General features: G+C 50.1%; 3 protein-coding genes across 8 annotated transcripts; 2 read left to right on the forward strand and 1 right to left on the reverse strand.

Annotated features, from left to right (window-relative positions):
• Positions 1-267: 267 nt before the first annotated feature.
• Positions 268-3,803, forward strand: ZNF513 (zinc finger protein 513). Its single transcript, XM_041756744.1, has 4 exons — positions 268-556; positions 807-968; positions 1,956-2,543; positions 2,635-3,803. Exons 1-4 carry the CDS (start codon positions 502-504, stop codon positions 3,459-3,461), a joined length of 1,632 nt encoding a protein of 543 aa, XP_041612678.1. The 5' UTR covers positions 268-501; the 3' UTR covers positions 3,462-3,803.
• A 109-nt stretch (positions 3,804-3,912) lies between these two features.
• SNX17 (sorting nexin 17) lies at positions 3,913-9,595 on the reverse strand. Of its 2 annotated transcripts, none has more exons than XM_041756746.1 (15): positions 9,394-9,595; positions 8,852-8,926; positions 7,763-7,880; positions 7,184-7,248; positions 6,793-6,903; positions 6,592-6,682; positions 6,350-6,437; positions 6,016-6,085; positions 5,639-5,731; positions 5,337-5,540; positions 5,115-5,240; positions 4,875-4,952; positions 4,660-4,734; positions 4,526-4,567; positions 3,913-4,425 (listed from the first exon to the last, which is right to left on the reverse strand). In XM_041756746.1, exons 1-15 carry the CDS (start codon positions 9,454-9,456, stop codon positions 4,312-4,314), a joined length of 1,413 nt encoding a protein of 470 aa, XP_041612680.1. In that variant the 5' UTR covers positions 9,457-9,595; the 3' UTR covers positions 3,913-4,311. The 2 variants fall into 2 exon arrangements, with proteins under 2 accessions (XP_041612680.1, XP_041612681.1); XM_041756747.1 differs by lacking the exon at positions 9,394-9,595 and adding an exon at positions 9,033-9,361.
• Positions 9,596-9,769: 174 nt separating this feature from the next.
• EIF2B4 (eukaryotic translation initiation factor 2B subunit delta) lies at positions 9,770-14,876 on the forward strand. Of its 5 annotated transcripts, none has more exons than XM_041757511.1 (13): positions 9,770-9,879; positions 10,260-10,303; positions 10,627-10,765; positions 10,959-11,162; positions 11,834-11,916; positions 12,087-12,178; positions 12,414-12,528; positions 12,730-12,806; positions 12,992-13,094; positions 13,357-13,484; positions 13,625-13,802; positions 14,200-14,380; positions 14,502-14,872. In XM_041757511.1, exons 1-13 carry the CDS (start codon positions 9,849-9,851, stop codon positions 14,699-14,701), a joined length of 1,575 nt encoding a protein of 524 aa, XP_041613445.1. In that variant the 5' UTR covers positions 9,770-9,848; the 3' UTR covers positions 14,702-14,872. The 5 variants fall into 5 exon arrangements, with proteins under 5 accessions (XP_041613445.1, XP_041613444.1, XP_041613443.1 ...); XM_041757510.1 differs by having other exon boundaries at positions 10,956-11,162; positions 14,502-14,869; XM_041757509.1 differs by lacking the exon at positions 9,770-9,879 and having other exon boundaries at positions 9,929-10,303; positions 14,502-14,876.
• The last annotated feature ends 3,098 nt before the right edge of the window (positions 14,877-17,974 follow it).

The following is a 17,974-nucleotide window of genomic DNA, read 5'->3' on the forward strand; positions in this document are numbered from 1 at the left end:
ACTCCCTTTCGGAGTCAGGAATAGTTTCCTAGTTCCTCCAGGTAGGGGTTAGGACCAGCCGGGCAACTCTTAAGACTGAAAGCAAGGCCAAGGGCTTCTCTGGCCCTCCTCACCCGCCTGGTTTCTATCACATTTCTGATTGGCTCGCCTGCTTTTCGTCACAATCACTTCCTGGTCACGCAGTGGACGTCTTCGCCGTTTCTGCTTTCCACGGACTACATGTCCCGTGTGGCTTTGCGGAAGCGGAAGCGGAAGCGAGGACGGAGGTACCAGCTGGTCTCCGTAGGGGGGGTAGGGGGCTCCATGAATGGACGCGGCGGCGGCGGCGGGAGCGGCCTGAGCTGGGCGCCGGGGCCAGGGCAGGGGGCTGCCCGGGGCCCGCGCCGCTGCATGGGGGCGGCCCGCGGGCCCTGAGAAGAAGGGCGGGCGGGCAGGCCGGATTGGGAGGGGCGGGGCCGGGCGGCCACAGGCCGGAGGCGCGTCGGGCTGGAGCCGGTCACGATGCCCCGAAGGAAGCAGAGCCACCCGCAGCCCGTGAAATGCGAGGGGGTCAAAGGTCAGGGGTCAGGGGCCGCGAGGGGGGAGGAGCGGGGGTGGGGTCAGTGGAGTGGGTTCAGGTCGGGGTGGAGGGGGACTCCTGAGGTATGGGGTGGGCGATCTGGACTCCTAGCTTCCTACCGAGCTACTAAGGGAACCCGAGAGGGTCTGCGAGTTCGGGAAGTACGGGCTGCGAGGGCTGGCTCCCGGGGTGTGGATGATGGGCACGGTTCCTGAGGGAGAATCTTCAAGCCCCCTCCCCTCTTCAGTGGATACTGAAGACTCCCTCGATGAAGGACCCGGGGCCCTGGTATTGGAGAGTGATTTGCTACTAGGCCAGGATCTGGAGTTTGAGGAGGAAGAGGAAGAGGAAGAGGAGGAAGGTGACGGCAACAGCGACCAGCTCATGGGCTTCGAGAGAGACTCTGAAGGTGGGTTTGAGGGACTTGATCAAGGATTAGCGACCACCAGAACCTCAGTCCTTCCAAGAGGTCGATTAGGATTTAGTGCCAGTGAGCAAAACACGGAACAGTGCCACAAACTAGGGGTGATTTGGTTTAGATTTGAGCTAGACTTTTTCACTTGCCTAAGGGTCCAGTGAGCTCCATCACTTTGTTGAGGGGAAGTTCTGGGGCCTGATCCAAAGGTGGTATGAATAGGACAGGGGATGAATCACATGGAGCAACTGGTTAAAAGCTAATGCCCTTTTAATAACCTTGTTTTCCTGCCTAGCACATTCCTTATGTGAAGTTTACTTTAAGAGGTTCAGGGAAATAATATCTTATTCAAATTAAGTTATGGCTAATCTAATTTCCCCTTCACCTGCAGTATTATAAGCTTTGTTATTGAGGTTTTGGTCCCTACCCTCAAGTATTCTTGCACATTCCTTTTCCCAGTGATCTTAACATCCCCCCATCCTAATTTGCTGCACCACCTACCCACTTATGCCGCCTATATGAAGGATGTTTTTGAAAGTCATTGAGGGAATCCATGTAAAAGAAAATCCATCTTTTAGGTACATTACTTTGTTATCACGGCATTCCAGATTTTGCCTCACCCTTGACATCGTTTTTATTTTATAATCAGTTCTGTACTGAAAAGGATCTTACTAATATAGAGCTTAAAATAAGGTCTCAGGCCTCTGCGTTGTGTATTTTTACTTTCTTATTCCAAGAATCAGCTAATTACATTATTGATTCATTTCAATCTGTGGTCCACTGTGAGCCTTTGACCTTTTTCTGTGCAGTGGAGTTAGGTACAGCTGTCATCACTAGGTTAGTACGAACTCAGAAGCAGATAATTCAGTTTTCAGGATCACTGAAGTAAAGGGTGGGACCACGCAGGGGGGAGACCAGTGAGAACGCAAGTTTGGAGCCTGGTCCTACCCCGTGTTGATGTCTCTTCTTATGTCTTACCAGGAGACTCTCTGGGGGCCAGGCCTGGGCTTCCCTACGGGCTGAGTGATGACGAGTCTGGGGGCGGCCGGCCGCTAAGTGCCGAGAGTGAAGTTGAGGAACCAGCCAGGGGTCCAGGGGAGGCCAGGGGTGAGAGGCCAGGCCCAGCCTGCCAGCTGTGTGGGGGGCCGACAGGTGAGGGGCCGTGTTGTGGGGCAGGAGGGCCGGGTGGGGGGCCCCCGCTGCCCCCACGGCTACTATACTCATGCCGCCTCTGCGCCTTCGTGTCCCACTACTCGAGCCACCTGAAGCGGCACATGCAGACACACAGCGGGGAGAAGCCGTTCCGCTGTGGCCGCTGCCCCTACGCCTCAGCCCAGCTCGTCAACCTGACGCGACATACCCGCACCCACACTGGCGAGAAGCCCTACCGCTGTCCCCACTGCCCCTTTGCCTGCAGCAGCCTGGGCAACCTGAGGCGGCATCAGCGCACCCACGCGGGGCCCCCCACTCCTCCCTGCCCGACCTGTGGCTTCCGCTGCTGTGCTCCACGTCCCACCCGGCCTCCCAGTCCCACAGAGCAGGAGGGGGCAGTGCCCCGGCGACCTGAAGGTAAAAAGCTGGGAACCAAAAGAACCTGGGACATGGGTGGGTGGCCCTAGGGATATTCGGATTCATGGCTCAGGCCTCATTGTCTCCACAGATGCTCTGCTGCTTCCAGATTTGAGCCTCCATGTGCCACCAGGTGGTGCCAGTTTCCTGCCGGACTGTGGGCAACTGCGGGGTGAAGGGGAGGGCCTCTGTGGGACTGGATCAGAACCACTGCCAGAGCTGCTGTTCCCTTGGACCTGCCGGAACTGTGGACAAGAGCTGGAGGAGGGGGAGGGTAGTCGGCTGGGAGCTGCCATGTGTGGGCGCTGCATGCGAGGAGAGGCCGGAGGGGGTGCCAGCGGGGGACCCCAGGGCCCCAGTGACAAAGGCTTCGCCTGTAGCCTCTGCCCTTTTGCCACCCACTATCCCAACCACCTGGCTCGGCATATGAAGACGCACAGTGGCGAGAAGCCTTTCCGCTGTGCTCGCTGTCCCTATGCCTCTGCTCATCTGGATAACCTGAAACGGCACCAGCGTGTCCACACAGGAGAGAAGCCCTACAAGTGCCCCCTCTGCCCCTATGCCTGTGGCAACCTGGCCAACCTCAAGCGTCATGGTCGTATCCACTCTGGGGACAAACCTTTTCGGTGTAGCCTTTGCAACTACAGCTGCAATCAGAGCATGAACCTCAAACGCCACATGCTGCGGCACACAGGCGAGAAGCCCTTCCGCTGTGCCACCTGCGCCTACACCACAGGCCACTGGGACAACTACAAACGCCACCAGAAGGTGCATGGCCATGGTGGGGCAGGAGGGCCTGGCCTCTCTGCCTCTGAGGGTTGGGCCCCGCCTCATAGCCCCTCCTCTGTGTTGAGCTCTCGGGGTCCCACACCCCTGAGCACTGCAGGTAGCCGGGCTCTCCATACAGACTCACCCTGAACTAGGTTGTTCTCCCTCAGGGCCCTGTGGATTAGCCCTGACTCTCCTGTACGTTTTATACAGACGGACCAGAAGCCACCTTCTACTTCCTCCCCCGCTGGCCAGGGGCTCCACAGACTACCCTAGGCACTATATGGACCAGCCCAAACCCCATGGGCAAGGGGCCCATATGGACCAGGGGCCTTACTTGACTGATGCACTTAATGAGCTCAGTGAGAAGGGCCCTGTATTCACCTCCACTGCTCCCAGGGGCAGCAGAGGAACTGGCTGGGGGACTGCCCAGCCTCCCACCTGTTTATTTAACTTATTTCAGTGCTTTATAATAAAGGAAACACTAACAAAGCCATGTCTATGCTGAATTGGCAGTGGCAAGCACAGCTCCACCTCACCTTAGCACAGCAGTCTGTGCCATGATGGGGAGGGGGGGAGGGCAGTGAAAGGGAACCAGAGGTAGGCAGCAATCAGGCTGAGTTTAATGATGGGGAGCTGGGCCAGACCATACATAGACCTCTGCCCATCCCCTTGGCCCATGGCCCCAAGAAGCCAGAAGCAGCCCCAGGGGAAGCTGTGGTTTCTCCCCAAGGCAGGTAGCCATGGTCCCTTGGAGTTTGTGCAAAATACTAAATGCTAATTTGGCATTGAGGGCTAGCTCTGGAAAGAGAGAAGAATCCTTTGTGCAGCCAGCCCAGAGGGTGGAAGGGAAGATTGGTTAGGAAGCCCCTGGCCAAGAGAAGAAAGGGGAAGGAAGGAAAGAAAAGACCCCTCCCGCCCCTGGCTTGGGGGATACAGGCACAGGGCAAGTTTCTGAACATTCCTCCAGGGTACAGGGCAGACATCTGAGCACTGGAGATCACAGATCCTCATCTCCAATGCCTTCGAAGGCAAAATTGCCGTGGACATCACTGGCACTGGCATCTGTGCTGGGACTGCCAATCCCCCGCAAGCTCACGGCACTCAGCTTGCTCTGTAACAAAGGTAGGGTTGGGGTCAGAGGACTCAAGCCTCGGTGAGATCCCCCTACCAACACCAACCACCAACCTCACCAACCCTCATGGGAAACTCACTGAGAGTTTAACCATGGACTCCCGGCTGGCATCAGGTGACTCCTGGGGAAGGAGAGGCAGAGGTGTCGGAGACCTCAGTGGGGAAAATAAGGCAAGGCTGGGAGATGGGGTACTGATCTGAAAGTGATACTTACAAGCAGGGGTGGGGACTTCACTGCTTGCTGGCTGTCTGAGCGTCTCAGGGTGCCCCCCACTCGCCGGCGCAGCATCTAGGGATGGAGACATGAAGTGCTGATAAGGACAGAATCCCTTTGGAATCCCTATCACTTCTTCCTCTTGGGAGAAGCCCTAAGACAAGAGGTGGGGAGAGCACAACCACTCAGCTGCCTGGTCCACACCTGTTGCTTACCTTCCTGATGCTGCCACCAGATTTCTTCACCATCAGTTCATCTACCATGGACTGTAAGCAGATACTCATCATGATAGCCTGAGGGCAAGAAGAGAGCTCAGCCTGACTAGAGTTGTCATTCTGAGCCCAGCACCCCTAAGACAAGGGCTCCCACTCACATGGAGTCCTGGAAGCCCTAGACTTGGGTATCTAAGAGACGGTGCAATGGGCTCCAGAGGAGGCCTGAGGGTGAGCTCACACCTGGGGGCTGGTGATGGTGACCCACTGTAGCCGGTCCTTGCTCATGAGGTATTCAAAAGCCAGTTCCAGGCGCACCTCACCCCGGCCCCGGCCTGGGCTACTTGTGCTTCCACTGGGCAGTGGCACCTGGGAGACAAAGGAGAGTTAGGCTGAGATCATCCTGACCAATCTCAAAGCTCAAGGCTTGCCAGGCCACCATCCCAAAGGCCTACCCCAACTCACAGAGGAGGTGACCCGCCAGCACCGCATGCGGGTGACCCGGAAGGAGCCTTCACGGAGTTGCTGGCCAGGCAAGCGGAGCTGGAGGCTGAGCTCACTGTTGCCTGCGCTCACCACCACGGGACAGTCCTTCTCTGGGAAGTCAGCCACACAGGCATCAAAGCGCAAGTAGCCATAGTGCCGCAGAGTCTGAGCCAGTCGTAGGAACTGAAACCCAGTCACCACGCGGGGTGGGTCAGCGGCGGGGGAGTGGGATGTGTGTGTCAGAAAACAGCCCTTGGAAGGAGACAGGAAAACGGGCCCACCTCCTTCTTGGAGACCTTCTCTTGCAGAGATTTGAGCTGCCGGTGTTGCTCCTTGGTGACCAGAATCCACCCACGCTCAATGTCTGATACTGTCTACAGTAGAGAGAAGGGATGAGGGGGTTGGGGGCTTCCAATCAGAGGTCCAGTTACCTCTGTCCAGCCTGATCCTTAGCCCCATGCTTGAGTGACCTCCTTGCAGTAAGACCTTGACTATAGCAGCTTACAAAGTAGGGAGAGCAGGTTGTTGCCAGGTGCCCTGACAGTATTCTAGGAACTCTCCCCAGAACTGGAAGTAAAGACATGAAAAGTTTTCTTCGCAGAGTGGGGACACCAGTATCTATTTCAGGGGAAGGGTTCTGAGGCAGCTCCAAGCTCACCTGAGCATATAGCAGGTTCAGGCCAACCCGGTTCTCCATGACATCGTCATCATAGGCAGAGTCCCAATAACTGTGAGGCCAAGGGGTGGAAAGGGGTAACGGGGCTAAGCTGGGGTAAGGCAAGAGACGCGGATAGAAGACAGGAACAAAACAAAACAAAACAAAACAAAAGACAGGAACAATCTAGAACTATTGGGCAAATGGTAGTATAGTGGGAAGAAGCCTGGAAGGCCTAGTAGAAACACCCAGCACTATCCCCTTGTCCAGGTTCTTCTTAGTACATGGCCCAGTAATCCAATCCAGTACCTCCCCCTCCTCCAAGCCCAGCCCTGACCTCTTCCTTAGCACAATCTTATACTCTTGACTCCGAAGACTGGTAACAGACACATAAGGCAGCTCAAACTCTTGCAACTTCCGTACGACTATGGGTTAAAAAAAAAAAGGAAAATGTCATGAGATTCAAGGAGAGAAAAGTCAAGAGAGGAGCCCTGAGGAAATGTCATATTTTGGGAGGAATTGACAGGGCAAATTTACCCCTAGAAGCACAAGGAAGCAGTCAAGTCCACAGAAACTCACAAGAAAAGGTTCCATCCTCTTTCTCTCGAACTAGAAAGAGACTAAAGTATCCAATCAAGTCATCTGGAAGATCCAGTTTTGCAGCCACAGCCTAGGAATCAGGAAGCAAGTACAGCTCATCATACTGGATGTTACAATTACCCCTAAACCTGGAACCCTGGGGTGCAGGGGAGGTGGGGCACTGCAATACAAGTACCTCACCTCTAGGACATCTTCAGTCTGATCTGAAGTTAGCACATTGACCAGAACTTTCTGCCCGTTGCTGAGCAGCACTTCCAAGGAAACCTCCTCTGTGGGGACCTGCTGTGTCTCCTGGTATGAATATACATAAGAACAGAGGCACCACCTTGTTAACACCTGCCCCATGTCTAGCTCTGACCCATCCCCAACTCATGTCTAGGTCCTTCCTAGTGTCTTTATTCTCAGCTGCTTAATTACAGGCTGGGTTTTCTTGATCTCACTGGTACAGCAAAAGTCCCATCCCATAAAAAAAATAGGTGCCAAGATGATTTCTCTGTAGCCACTGCCTTAAAATGACATGGCCCTATAGGAAAATGCTTCTCTTAAATCTCGGTCCCACCCAGAGCCTTACCTGTTGTGCCCGACGCAAGAAGCTATTAAAGGTCTCACTGCTCCCAAGCAGTGGGTCCTGCCGAACTGAGGGGACAAGAGAACAATGTTCCAGTAATTTAGAACTCCCTCTTGACTCCCCCCAGCTCTTTTCTTGGTAGTTTCCTCCCCTACCCCATTTCCTGGGCTGATGATGGCCTGTCACATCCCCCAGCTGGCCTCACCTCACTCACTGTTTGCATAAATTCTTCACCTGCCCCACCCTTGGCTGCCATCTAGTTGAGTCCAGGCTATAGAACTAGGGAAATAACAATGATGTTAATCTAAAGCATATCAGATACAAATTCAGTTCTCCCCACCAATCTAAACTGCTTTAAGGCTACATAGTGTTACAGTGGTATTTCCAAACTATATTAGTATATTGTCCAAATAGCTTTACAAATACCTAGAGCATTCCTACATGCTATTTACTTTTCCTAACTAACAAATCAAGAGAATCCCCAGATGTAGAAATTAATTTAGGCCAAGTCTACAGAACCAGCTGTTTTGAGTCTCTTTCCATAGCTCTCAACACAGCCTAAAGTTCCCTCCAGCCACTCACCAGCTTGCATGTACTTCTCTAACTGCTCTCTCCTCTGTTCCACCTCAGCAGGTGTCAGAGAGAAAAGCTTCTTTGGGGGAAATGCAGGAAGGACATTGGCCCCATACTCCTTCCGAAGCTATTTGGAGAAAGAGATACAACCCTTCACGTAAACATAGCAAAAGAGAAGACGCAATCCACAGTCAGTCACAATGTTCTTTTAGGCTCCCTTTCCCTTCCCTCCCTCCCCCATGTACCCTAGTCATCCAGGAAATCATTCCTTTCTCGGAGTGTCCTAAACATAGGTTCTTTCTTATCTTACTATGTACACGTCAGCCCCTTCACGGTGTGGGTAGGGTTTGTGTAGGGCCAGGGCCTAGGGAAAACCTTTGATTATCTAGCAAGACTGTGTTCACTGAACCCTCACTGGAACCAAAGAGCTTTTTAAGGAAAATTTATGTTCCCAGTTAAATATAGCAAAACAGGTTCACAAAAGGTTTTAAGACTTAAAGGGACTTTGCAGACCGACAAATACATTTTTAGGTCTTAGAAACTAGGCCCAAAGAAATTGCTCAAGGCTGCACAGCTAGTCATCAGTAGAACCAGGACTCTGTACTGAGTTGAAGAGAGCTCGAAATCTGGTGAGGAGAACATAGAAACATTGCATCAGAGATACATAAGGATAACTGAACAGCTAGGCCACTGAAATGAGCTAAAGAACACAGAAGGACCCGTGAATGATCTGTATGAGAAGGGAAAAGAATTCCAAGTTGCAGCTCAGATGACAGAAGGAATGTGCTTTGGCAGCAAAGAAGGGAGGGGGGAGGTCGGTTTTTCCATGCACAGGCAAAGGCTGAAGTAAGACTGCCGACAGGGAAGCAGAAAGACGGATGTGAATATAAGGAAGAGCAGTTACAGCAGCAGACAGTAAGCTTCTTAGGGAGTTCCCCGGAAATGTCAATCCTAAGATAAAGCACCAGATCCTCCCCAGCGGCAGTGATTAAAGGGGAACAATCTACAAGGAAGCCAAGTGGGGAGAAATGGAGACACCGATGCCCAGGTGTAGGAAAGGGCTTGAAAGCTGCCTCAAGGCAGGGGTGCTGGTCCCACCTGCTCATGCAGCCCCAGGAGCTGGCTGTAGCGCACCCGGCAATGCAGGACTCCATTCACGTGAATGTTATAGGCCTGAAGACACAAAAGCAGGCAAGCGTTTTAGGGTCTCGGTCTGGGCAACCCCCTTGAAAACCCTGGCCAGAAGTTGTCTGGCACAAGCTACGCCTGAGTAACGCACCGAGATTGTCCGAGGGTTTATTAGTCTGTTTCCCCAGAGTCAAGTTCTAAAGCAGAAGGACCAGCCAGGGGGCAACTCGGGCCCTAGTGTCGCAGTCTCCCTCCCCAAGAGGCCAATGACGCCCACCAGAGCGGCCGCAGCCCATCCAGGGGGAGACGACGCGGGCGAACAAAGGACCTGGAGGAGATGGGGCGACCTCTGGGCGCATCTGAGACGGGATATAAGCTCCTAGCGAAGCCGTCGGCAGTCGGCGGCTTGGGACCAGGCCCCAAGGGTGGCGGCCAGGCCTCGGAGGCCGCTCGGAGAGGGCTCCGGCCCGTTATCCCCGCCCCTGCCCGGCCCGGCTCCGGCCGCTCCTCACCACATAGGCGGAGCCGCCGCTGTCCCCGCTGCGGGACTCGGTTTCAGGAATGGAAAAGTGCATGTTCCCTGCGGCAGGGCCCAGCCGGGCTCCGGACTGACAGGGCCGCAGCGGCTTTACACGCTCGCCTCCGCCGCTCAGCGCGTCCCCGCTGCCTCACTCGCCATTTTGGGGGGGGGGTGTTGCTGAGATCGGAGGTGGGAAGGGTGGTGGGACGTCCGCTCCGGGGCGCAGCCCCCCCGGCATGCTGGGAACTGTAGTCTAAAGAGCAAGCGCCGACTGCCACGCCCGGGAGCCCAAAGCTGAGAGGGCCCTAATCGGCGCCCGTAGCCCGGGGCGGGGCCCCAGTGCATGTCGGAGATTGTAGTCCGCGGAAGGCTGTGCGCCGCGGGGGTCGGCCCAGGTGGCGCTGTAGGCCCCGGGACCGCGGCGGGCGGAGCCTAGGACCGAGGGTGATGGCTGCCGTGGCTGTGGCTGTTCGTGAGGGTGAGTGAAGGGCGGGGGCACACGAACAGGTACGCGAGCCGCCGCGCAGCGGACGGCTGCGGCCGAGCACTGAGTCCCTCTGGGTCCTGTCGCTCCGTTCCGGTGCCTCTCCGGACTCTGGGGTGTACTGCCTGGGGCGCAGCCCCGCGCCGCGTCCCTCCTGGCTCTGGAGAGAAGGGCGGGGGCCCAGGCCGGCTGCCTCCCCCGCCTTCCTTTGATCTTGCCGCACCTTGCGTCTCCACGCGGATCCCTGGCTTGCCTCCCGCCTGGTGGCGGAGCCGTGGTCATGCAGACCCAGCAGCCAGCCGCGACGAGTACGAGCTCCTACAAACCCTCCCGGAGCCTCTCAGGCTCACTTTGTGATCTGTTTTCTGATGCAGATTCGGGGTCTGGGATGAAGGCGGAGCTTTCTACTCGGCCTGGGGTAAGTGAGAGTGCCCTCGGAAAACGCCTGTCAGGCTCTACGCAGGAGGCTGTGGCAGCTTCATTGGGCCGCAGCCTCCATCCCCGTTTCACTTTATTTCTCCGGAACGCCAGATTTTTACAGTTTTTTTTTCATCCCTAACAGTATGTGACTCTGAACCTGGAAGAGAAGCTTCTATCTCTATGGGATGTAATCTTGTTAACAGCTGGTTGGAGTCAGGATTGGGGGCTTTACCTTATGGGAATCTTGGAAGGCACCAGTAGTATTTTGTTTTTTTTATCTTTGGACTTGGGGAAGAGCTGTATTCTATGTTTGTGTCTCAGGCAGTGGGGAGGGAGATGACCCAAGAAGAGAAGTTGCAGCTTCGGAAGGAAAAAAAACAGCAGAAGAAGAAACGGAAGGAGGAAAAGGGAGCAGAACCAGAAAAAACTGCCCCTGCTGTACCTGCAGCCCAGCAGCAAGGTGCGAAGGCTTTTTTAAATGACTGGGGTGTGGAACTGGTAGAGGGATGTGTGGGAGAGAAGAGAAGGAGACGGGACAAAGTTGATTTGAACAAGTGGGCAGTAAGGAAATTTAGATGAGCAGAGAAGCTTTGGCTGGGGCATAGATATTACCTGCCTGGGGCTTGGGCACGTCTTCTTTCTGTCTTTAGTAGGCCCAGCCAAAGAACTGCCAGGACCAGGCTGTCAGTTGGCCACTGCTGGGGAGAAAGTTCCAACTGGTCGAAGTAAAGCTGAACTTCGTGCTGAACGGCGGGCTAAGCAGGAGGCTGAGCGGGCCCTGAAACAGGCAAGGAAAGGAGAACAAGGAGGGCCACCACCTCGGGCCTGCCCCAGCACTGCTGGAGAAACCCCTTCAGGTACCTTCCCTTCGTTTCAAGACCTCTGTTTTGATTTTATTATTCTTTTTAAGATTTTATTTATATATTTATTTATTTATGAGAGATGCAGAGAAAGAGGCGGAGACATTGGCAGAGGGAGAAGCATGTTCCTTGCAGGGAGCCTGTGACTCAATCTCCTGACCCTGGGATCATGCCCTGAAGTGAAAGCAGATGCTCAACTGCTGAGCCACCCAGGCATCTCTCTGTTTTGATTTTATTATTCTCTTTAAAGATTAGTTATTAATGAGAGACAGAGAGAGAGAGAGAGAGGCAGAGACACAGACAGAAGGAGAAGCAGGCTCCGTGCAGGAAGCCCGATGTGGGACTTGATCCCGAGACTCCAGGATCACACCCTGGGCTGAAGGCAGGCGCTAAACCGCTGAGCCACCCAGGTGTCCCTCTGTTTTTATTTTAATTCTTGTGTTAGCTCAGGCTTTCCCACAGTAAAACAGTTCTCCCTTCCCATTCTTAGCCTTGGGACCAAGAGTTCAGAATTCTCCACTCAACCTCATCCTATCTCTATTTCTTCTACTCTTTTTTTCCCCGTTTTTCATCTCCCCCATCCATCTTTCTTGATGTCCCTTATTCCTTAAAAGCAGATTTCTCATTATCACCTACAGTGTCTTAAAAACATGGTCATTATCTTTTAGGAGTGAAGCGTCTCCCTGAGCACACTCAGGTTGATGACCTTACACTTCTGAGAAGGCTTGCTAAAAAACCAGAGCAGCAACAGGTAGGAAGTGGTTTCAATGCCTGGCCAGAAATTGCCTAAGGGAGATGGGATAGAGGAAGGGGGGAAAGGTGCTCGAGACAAATGATACCCTGAAGAAGACAGGGTATTTAGGGCCAAGTAGCCTCACTGTTTATTTATTTTCCATTGGTCCTGTCTCTTATTTTGTCAAGGTTCCTACACGAAACGATTATGGATCCAAAGTCAGTCTTTTCTCCCACCTACCCCAGTACAGCAGACAAAACTCTCTGACTCAATATATGAGGTAGGATTCTATGAAATTGTTGTAACTTTTAAGTTCTAGGAGTTTTGGTAACTTAGTATTGAATGTGACTGGAAATTTGAGATGGGGTCTATGGGAAGAAGCCTGCACACAAGGCAAAGCTCTAGAGGAAATGGGGGTGTCTGTGCTAGTGAAGGAAGTTCCTTTTCATCAGGGGCAGGTGGGCAGTAGGTGCTCAAGCTCCCTTGCAAAGTGTGTGACACCGCCATCCCATCAGCATCCCATCCTCTGTGATCCACCCAGCCATGGTGCGACTCGGCCTGCAGTACTCCCAGGGCCTGGTCAGTGGCTCCAATGCCCGGTGTATTGCCCTGCTTCGTGCCTTGCAGCAGGTAAGCCCTGTCTTGTTCCCTCTGTGACCCAGTCCCACCTTCCCCAGCACTACCCCAGATTCCTCTTACCCAAAGTAATCTCTGAGGGACAAAGGGAATGACTCCACCCTCAGAACGCTTTGTTCAGTGAAACTTGCCTTAGCCCCCTTTCAGAGCCCTTTATTAGGAGATGTTTTGCTGATAACTTTGGGTACCTTATAGGTAATTCAAGATTACACAACACCTCCCAATGAAGAACTCTCAAGGGATCTAGTGAATAAACTAAAGCCCTACTTCAGGTAAGGACAACCACTGCAAGTCTGCTGTCCCCTCACCTAGTCCTCTTTTTGTACCCTCTCTCTTGCTCTTTTACCTCTTGTTTTATTTTTCTGTTTTTTGTTAAAGAAAACTTATTTAAGCACGAATGTAAGTTGTAGAGTCGCACATTATAGAGTCACACAAACGCGAGGTATTGTCTTTGTAGCTTCCTGACTCAGTGCCGTCCCCTGTCAGCAAGCATGTACAACGCCATCAAGTTCCTTAACAAGGAGATCACGGGTGTGAGCAGCTCCAAGCGGGAAGAGGAGGTGATGAATATGAGGAATGAGCAAAGCATACCCCTGAGGGTACAGCTGAGAAACACAATCAGGACTCCCAGAAGTGACAGTGAGGCCATTCTGCCCTGGTCAAGGGTTAAGGAAGTGGTTGGGCTGGCTGTCTTATGCCACCTTTGGGCCCTCTTTTGGCCCACTTTCAACTATCATTGTACACATACTCAAGCATCTGGCATGATCATCAAAGGAAGAAATGTGTCCATTTCTTGTTCCCTAAGCATCTTAATCCATTTAGGCCAAGTCAGAACTTCGAGCAGCCATTGATCGGTATGTGCAAGAGAAGATTGTGCTTGCAGCTCAGGCAATTTCCCGCTTTGCTTATAAGAAGATCAATAATGGAGATGTGATCCTGGTATATGGATGGTATGGTCCGGACCCTATGACAGAAAATTGGGGGGTATAACAATCTGAAGAAAAGATTGCCCCTTTGCCCTTTAGCAGTGAGCTGGCTGCCTGTCCGTTAGTGACATCTATAACTGAATCCTCCTCTCCATTCACTCCAGCTCGTCTCTGGTATCACGAATCCTTCAGGAGGCTTGGGCTAAGGGCCGGCGGTTTCGGGTGGTAGTGGTGGACAGCCGGCCACGGCTGGAGGGAAGGCACACACTACGTTCTCTGGTCCGTGCTGGGGTCCCTGCCTCCTACCTGCTGATTCCTGCAGCCTCCTATGTGCTCCCAGAGGTGAGGGCAGAGGAAAGGGACTCCAAAGTTGGAGGTAAAAGGGTGTAGTGGTAGATAAAATCCTGTCTTCCCAAGGTTACAATTATTTAAAAATACTAAACTTTTATAGCCTTGTTTGTATTTAATAGGAAAAACGTCTACAACATGTTATAGCACAGTGTCATATGAACAGTAAATTAGCAGCCATGAAGAGGAGACAGGACAAAAGTAACTTCAGAGTTTTATTTTCTTGTGGGAGGTGCAGTGGGGTCAATGGTCAGGTGTTTTCTAAGAAGAACTGTCATTAAGTTCTGTTATTGCCCTTAATATTGCTATCCTGGGCAGGAAGTAGGGAACCTGATTGTGCATTAATCACATATCACATTTTCTCCCCCTCTCCACTGTTCAAAATAAATAGGTTTCTAAGGTGCTATTGGGAGCTCACGCACTCCTGGCCAACGGGTCCGTAATGTCACGGGTAGGGACAGCACAGCTGGCCCTGGTGGCACGAGCCCATAATGTGCCAGTGCTGGTCTGCTGTGAAACATACAAGTTCTGTGAGCGTGTGCAGACTGATGCTTTTGTCTCTAATGAGCTAGGTAAGGAGCCCAGGAGGGCAGAGAGAAGGTTTCAAAGATCTGAGATTTGGGAGGGAGGAGGGAAGGTTGAACTACATCTTGTTTTCTACAAGGACATAAATGGGTACGTCTCCCATTGCAGATGACCCCGATGATCTGCTTTGTGAGCGAGGAGAACATGTGGCCCTGGCTAACTGGCAGAACCACCTGTCCCTGCGGTTGTTAAATCTAGTCTATGACGTGACCCCCCCGGAACTGGTGGATCTGGTGATCACAGAGCTGGGGATGATTCCTTGCAGTTCTGTACCGGTTGTTCTACGAGTCAAGAGTAGCGACCAGTGAGTGGGGGAACACAGGGTCAATAAATGACATACTCCCTGCATTCAGAAACTCGGGTGCCTTTGTATGTCTTTTAGTATCGCCATCACTTAGGTTACAGATACTGAGCTAGGTATGAGGCGGAATATAGGGAAAAATCAGAGAGATATTTTTATTTTATTTTATTTTCTATTTTTTATTTTATTTTTATTTTTTTTCAGAGAGATATTTTTAGTATTTTAGAATCATTAATAGAATATATTGATATATTAAGTCATTACACCTTATTTAGTATTTTTAACATTGAGTACCTACGTGTTGGAAAGTGCTTTAATCCCTTTCTGATCTGTTTGGGAAGGTTAAGGTAGCTCCATGAAAAGAAATTTTACAGATAAGAAAACAGACATGGAGGTTGCTACTTGGCAAGGCAACACAGCTAAGGCATGGAGAGGCTGAGTTACTTGTCCAGGATAAGAGTAACAAGCAGCTTGTGATCTCAGGCAATTATAAATTAAGACTGTGCCCTAATTTCTATGCTATCTGCCATTAACAAATATTCATTCATCATGGTGGAAGTGGATAGTATCTGCAGTATGAGAGAAGTTCCACTATTCATATGAACAGTGTTCCTAGGTGGCAACCATAGCTGATACCAGGAAATCTATTAAGGTTGGAGAGGACTTCACAGGGAGCATGTGACCTATGAGGGTAGGGAGTTTCCCAGTTGGAAAAGAATGGGAAGGCACATCAGCAGCTGGAATAGCTTGAATTCAGAAACAGAGTGGCCAATCCAAAGTGTCAAGTACAGTATAGTGAAGCTAGACCCGAGGCTTATGTGGAGAGTGAAAGATAAAGCTGCAAAGGTAGGTTGGGTTGGGGCCAGACTGTGAGTCTTTAACCATTGTGATTAGTCTAAAAAAATGGGAGAGTCCTCCATTTTGTGTGTACGTGTGTGTGTGTTTTATTGAACAATTTTAAACAGCTCAGTAGAGTGAACTGTGCTAAGAATCCCTGTCCCAGAAACAATAATTATCAATATTGGCCACGTGTGCTCGCTTTTTATTTCCTTTTTTTTTTTCCCTTGCTGAAGCTACTTTAGAGCAAATCCAAGATATTGTATCATTTCACTCCTACAAACCTCAGTATGTGTCTGTAAGAAATACAGACATTTACTGTGTTGTTATACCTATTAAATTCTTAGTATTGCTCAATCCATAATCAAATTTCCTTGATTGTCTCAAAAACTGGCTTTTTTTACAGTTTGTTTGAATTAGGATCCAAACAAATCTGTACATTACATTTGGTTAGCAGGTGTTCAATTTATTGTAATCAGAAGTAGTCTCCTCAACCTCCCTTCTGTTCTCAGACAAGATTTGTTCCGGAAATAAGGTTGTCTTATAAAATGTTCTCCACTGGATTTGACTTTTGGCTTCCATGTGGTGTCAATTAACTCATTCCTCTAACCCTTTTATTTCCATTCAACTTTTTGGGCAAGAATACTTCGTAAGTGGTGTTGCATTTCATATAGCGTCACATCAGGAGGCAAATAATAGCTGTTTAGTTTTGAGTGGATCCAGTTTTAAAGTTTGACATTTTAAATTTTCTCAAGTTTTCATTTAGTGGTTTCATTCACTGGTGGTTACTGCTTCGATTATTTCATTAGGGATGCAAAATTATTTTTTCCCCTAATTCTAGGATTCTTTCCATATTTGCTAGCTGATAATCTTCTAAAAAGAATTCCTTCTACTTATTCTGAATTATAGTTCATACTGGAAAGATGGGATAAGTGTTTCTTTCCTTTTATTTGCTAGTTTATAGGAATTGATAACTACTTCCAGTGTCATACAATGTGTAGTTATAGAATAGTTGGCTTTCTCTTAAAAAAAAAAAAAAGATTTATCAGCTCATGGGTTAAGTTATTGAGCATATTAATCATTAAAATTAAGCAGAGGATCCACAGGGTTAGCTCTATACTTTAGAAAGAACTGGTAGAGATTAGAGGCAGAGAAACAGATCAATAGAAAGATTGCTTGTCAATCAAAATTATAAATGCATCAAAACTTTGGTCCAGCAACTCTGCCTCCAGAAATTTATAATGCTTCCTACCCATAGATTACACATTTGAAGTAACAGGTTATTTGTAGCAGAATTGTTTACAATTGCAAAAGATTAGAAACCACCTAAATACCCATTAATAAGAACAAGGGACTAACTCAAATTATAGTTGACCCTTAAACAACATGGGTTTGAACTGTGTGGGTCCACCGATTTTTTGTTGTTGTTGTTATGCTACGGTACTGTAAATGTATTTTCTTTTTTTTTTTTTGTAAATGTATTTTCTCCTTATGATTTTAACATTTTCCTTTCTCTAGCTTACTGTATTTTTTTAGCTTACTGTAAGAAATACAGTATATAATACATATTGACATACAAAATATGTATTGACAGTTTATAGGCTTCCAGCCAACAGCAGGCTATTCAGTAAGGCTTTTGGGAGAGATTTTCCACTGCACAGGGGTTAGCACCCCTGATTCCTGTGTTCAAGGGTCAACTATTTCCTACATTTATATCATTACTAAGCAGCCATAATAAAGAATGAGGAAGGTTTTTTTTTTTTTTTTTTTTTTTTAAGATTTTACTTATTTATTCATGAGAGACACAGAAAGAGAGGCAGAGACACAGGCAGAGGGCGAAGCAGGCTCCATGCATGGAGCCGGGCATGGGACTCCATCCCAGGTCTCCAGGATCAGGCCCTGGGCGGAAGGCGGCGCTAAACCACTGAGCCACCGGGACTACCCTGAGGAAGGTTTTAATACCAAAAAAAGGACAATCTCCAAGGTACACTCAGTTAAAAGAAGGCAGATGCAGGACAGTGTGTGTATTCATTGTTTGAATTAAAAGGGTAAAGATATATATGCGTTTCATATGTGTATAAATAAAATATCTTGGATCTGTAACTAGGAACTGATTGTGTGCATGTGGAGACAGGTAGAAGGGAGTCTCCACTTTATACCCTATGTATCCTTTGAATTTTGAGCCACGTGATTATCTTATTCTGAAAGTGAATACAAGTAATATAAAAGATTTTGCAGTTAAGTCAAAGATGGCCTGATCTGAGGCAACAGGAGTGGAGAGACATTTCCTAGAGCTGTCCCATCAGACAAGCATTTAAGATAGTACGGATTAGGGGAACTGCTGCCTGAGCCTCACCCAATTTTGTGTTCTCACAAAGCTGGTCTAAGCCCCAGCACAACCTAAGTTAGGCACAGCCTAAATTCGCTAAGGGAGTTGGGGTGA

The sequence above is a fragment of the Vulpes lagopus genome, chromosome 5 (genome assembly GCF_018345385.1).
Source record: "Vulpes lagopus strain Blue_001 chromosome 5, ASM1834538v1, whole genome shotgun sequence".
NCBI lineage: Eukaryota > Metazoa > Chordata > Mammalia > Carnivora > Canidae > Vulpes > Vulpes lagopus.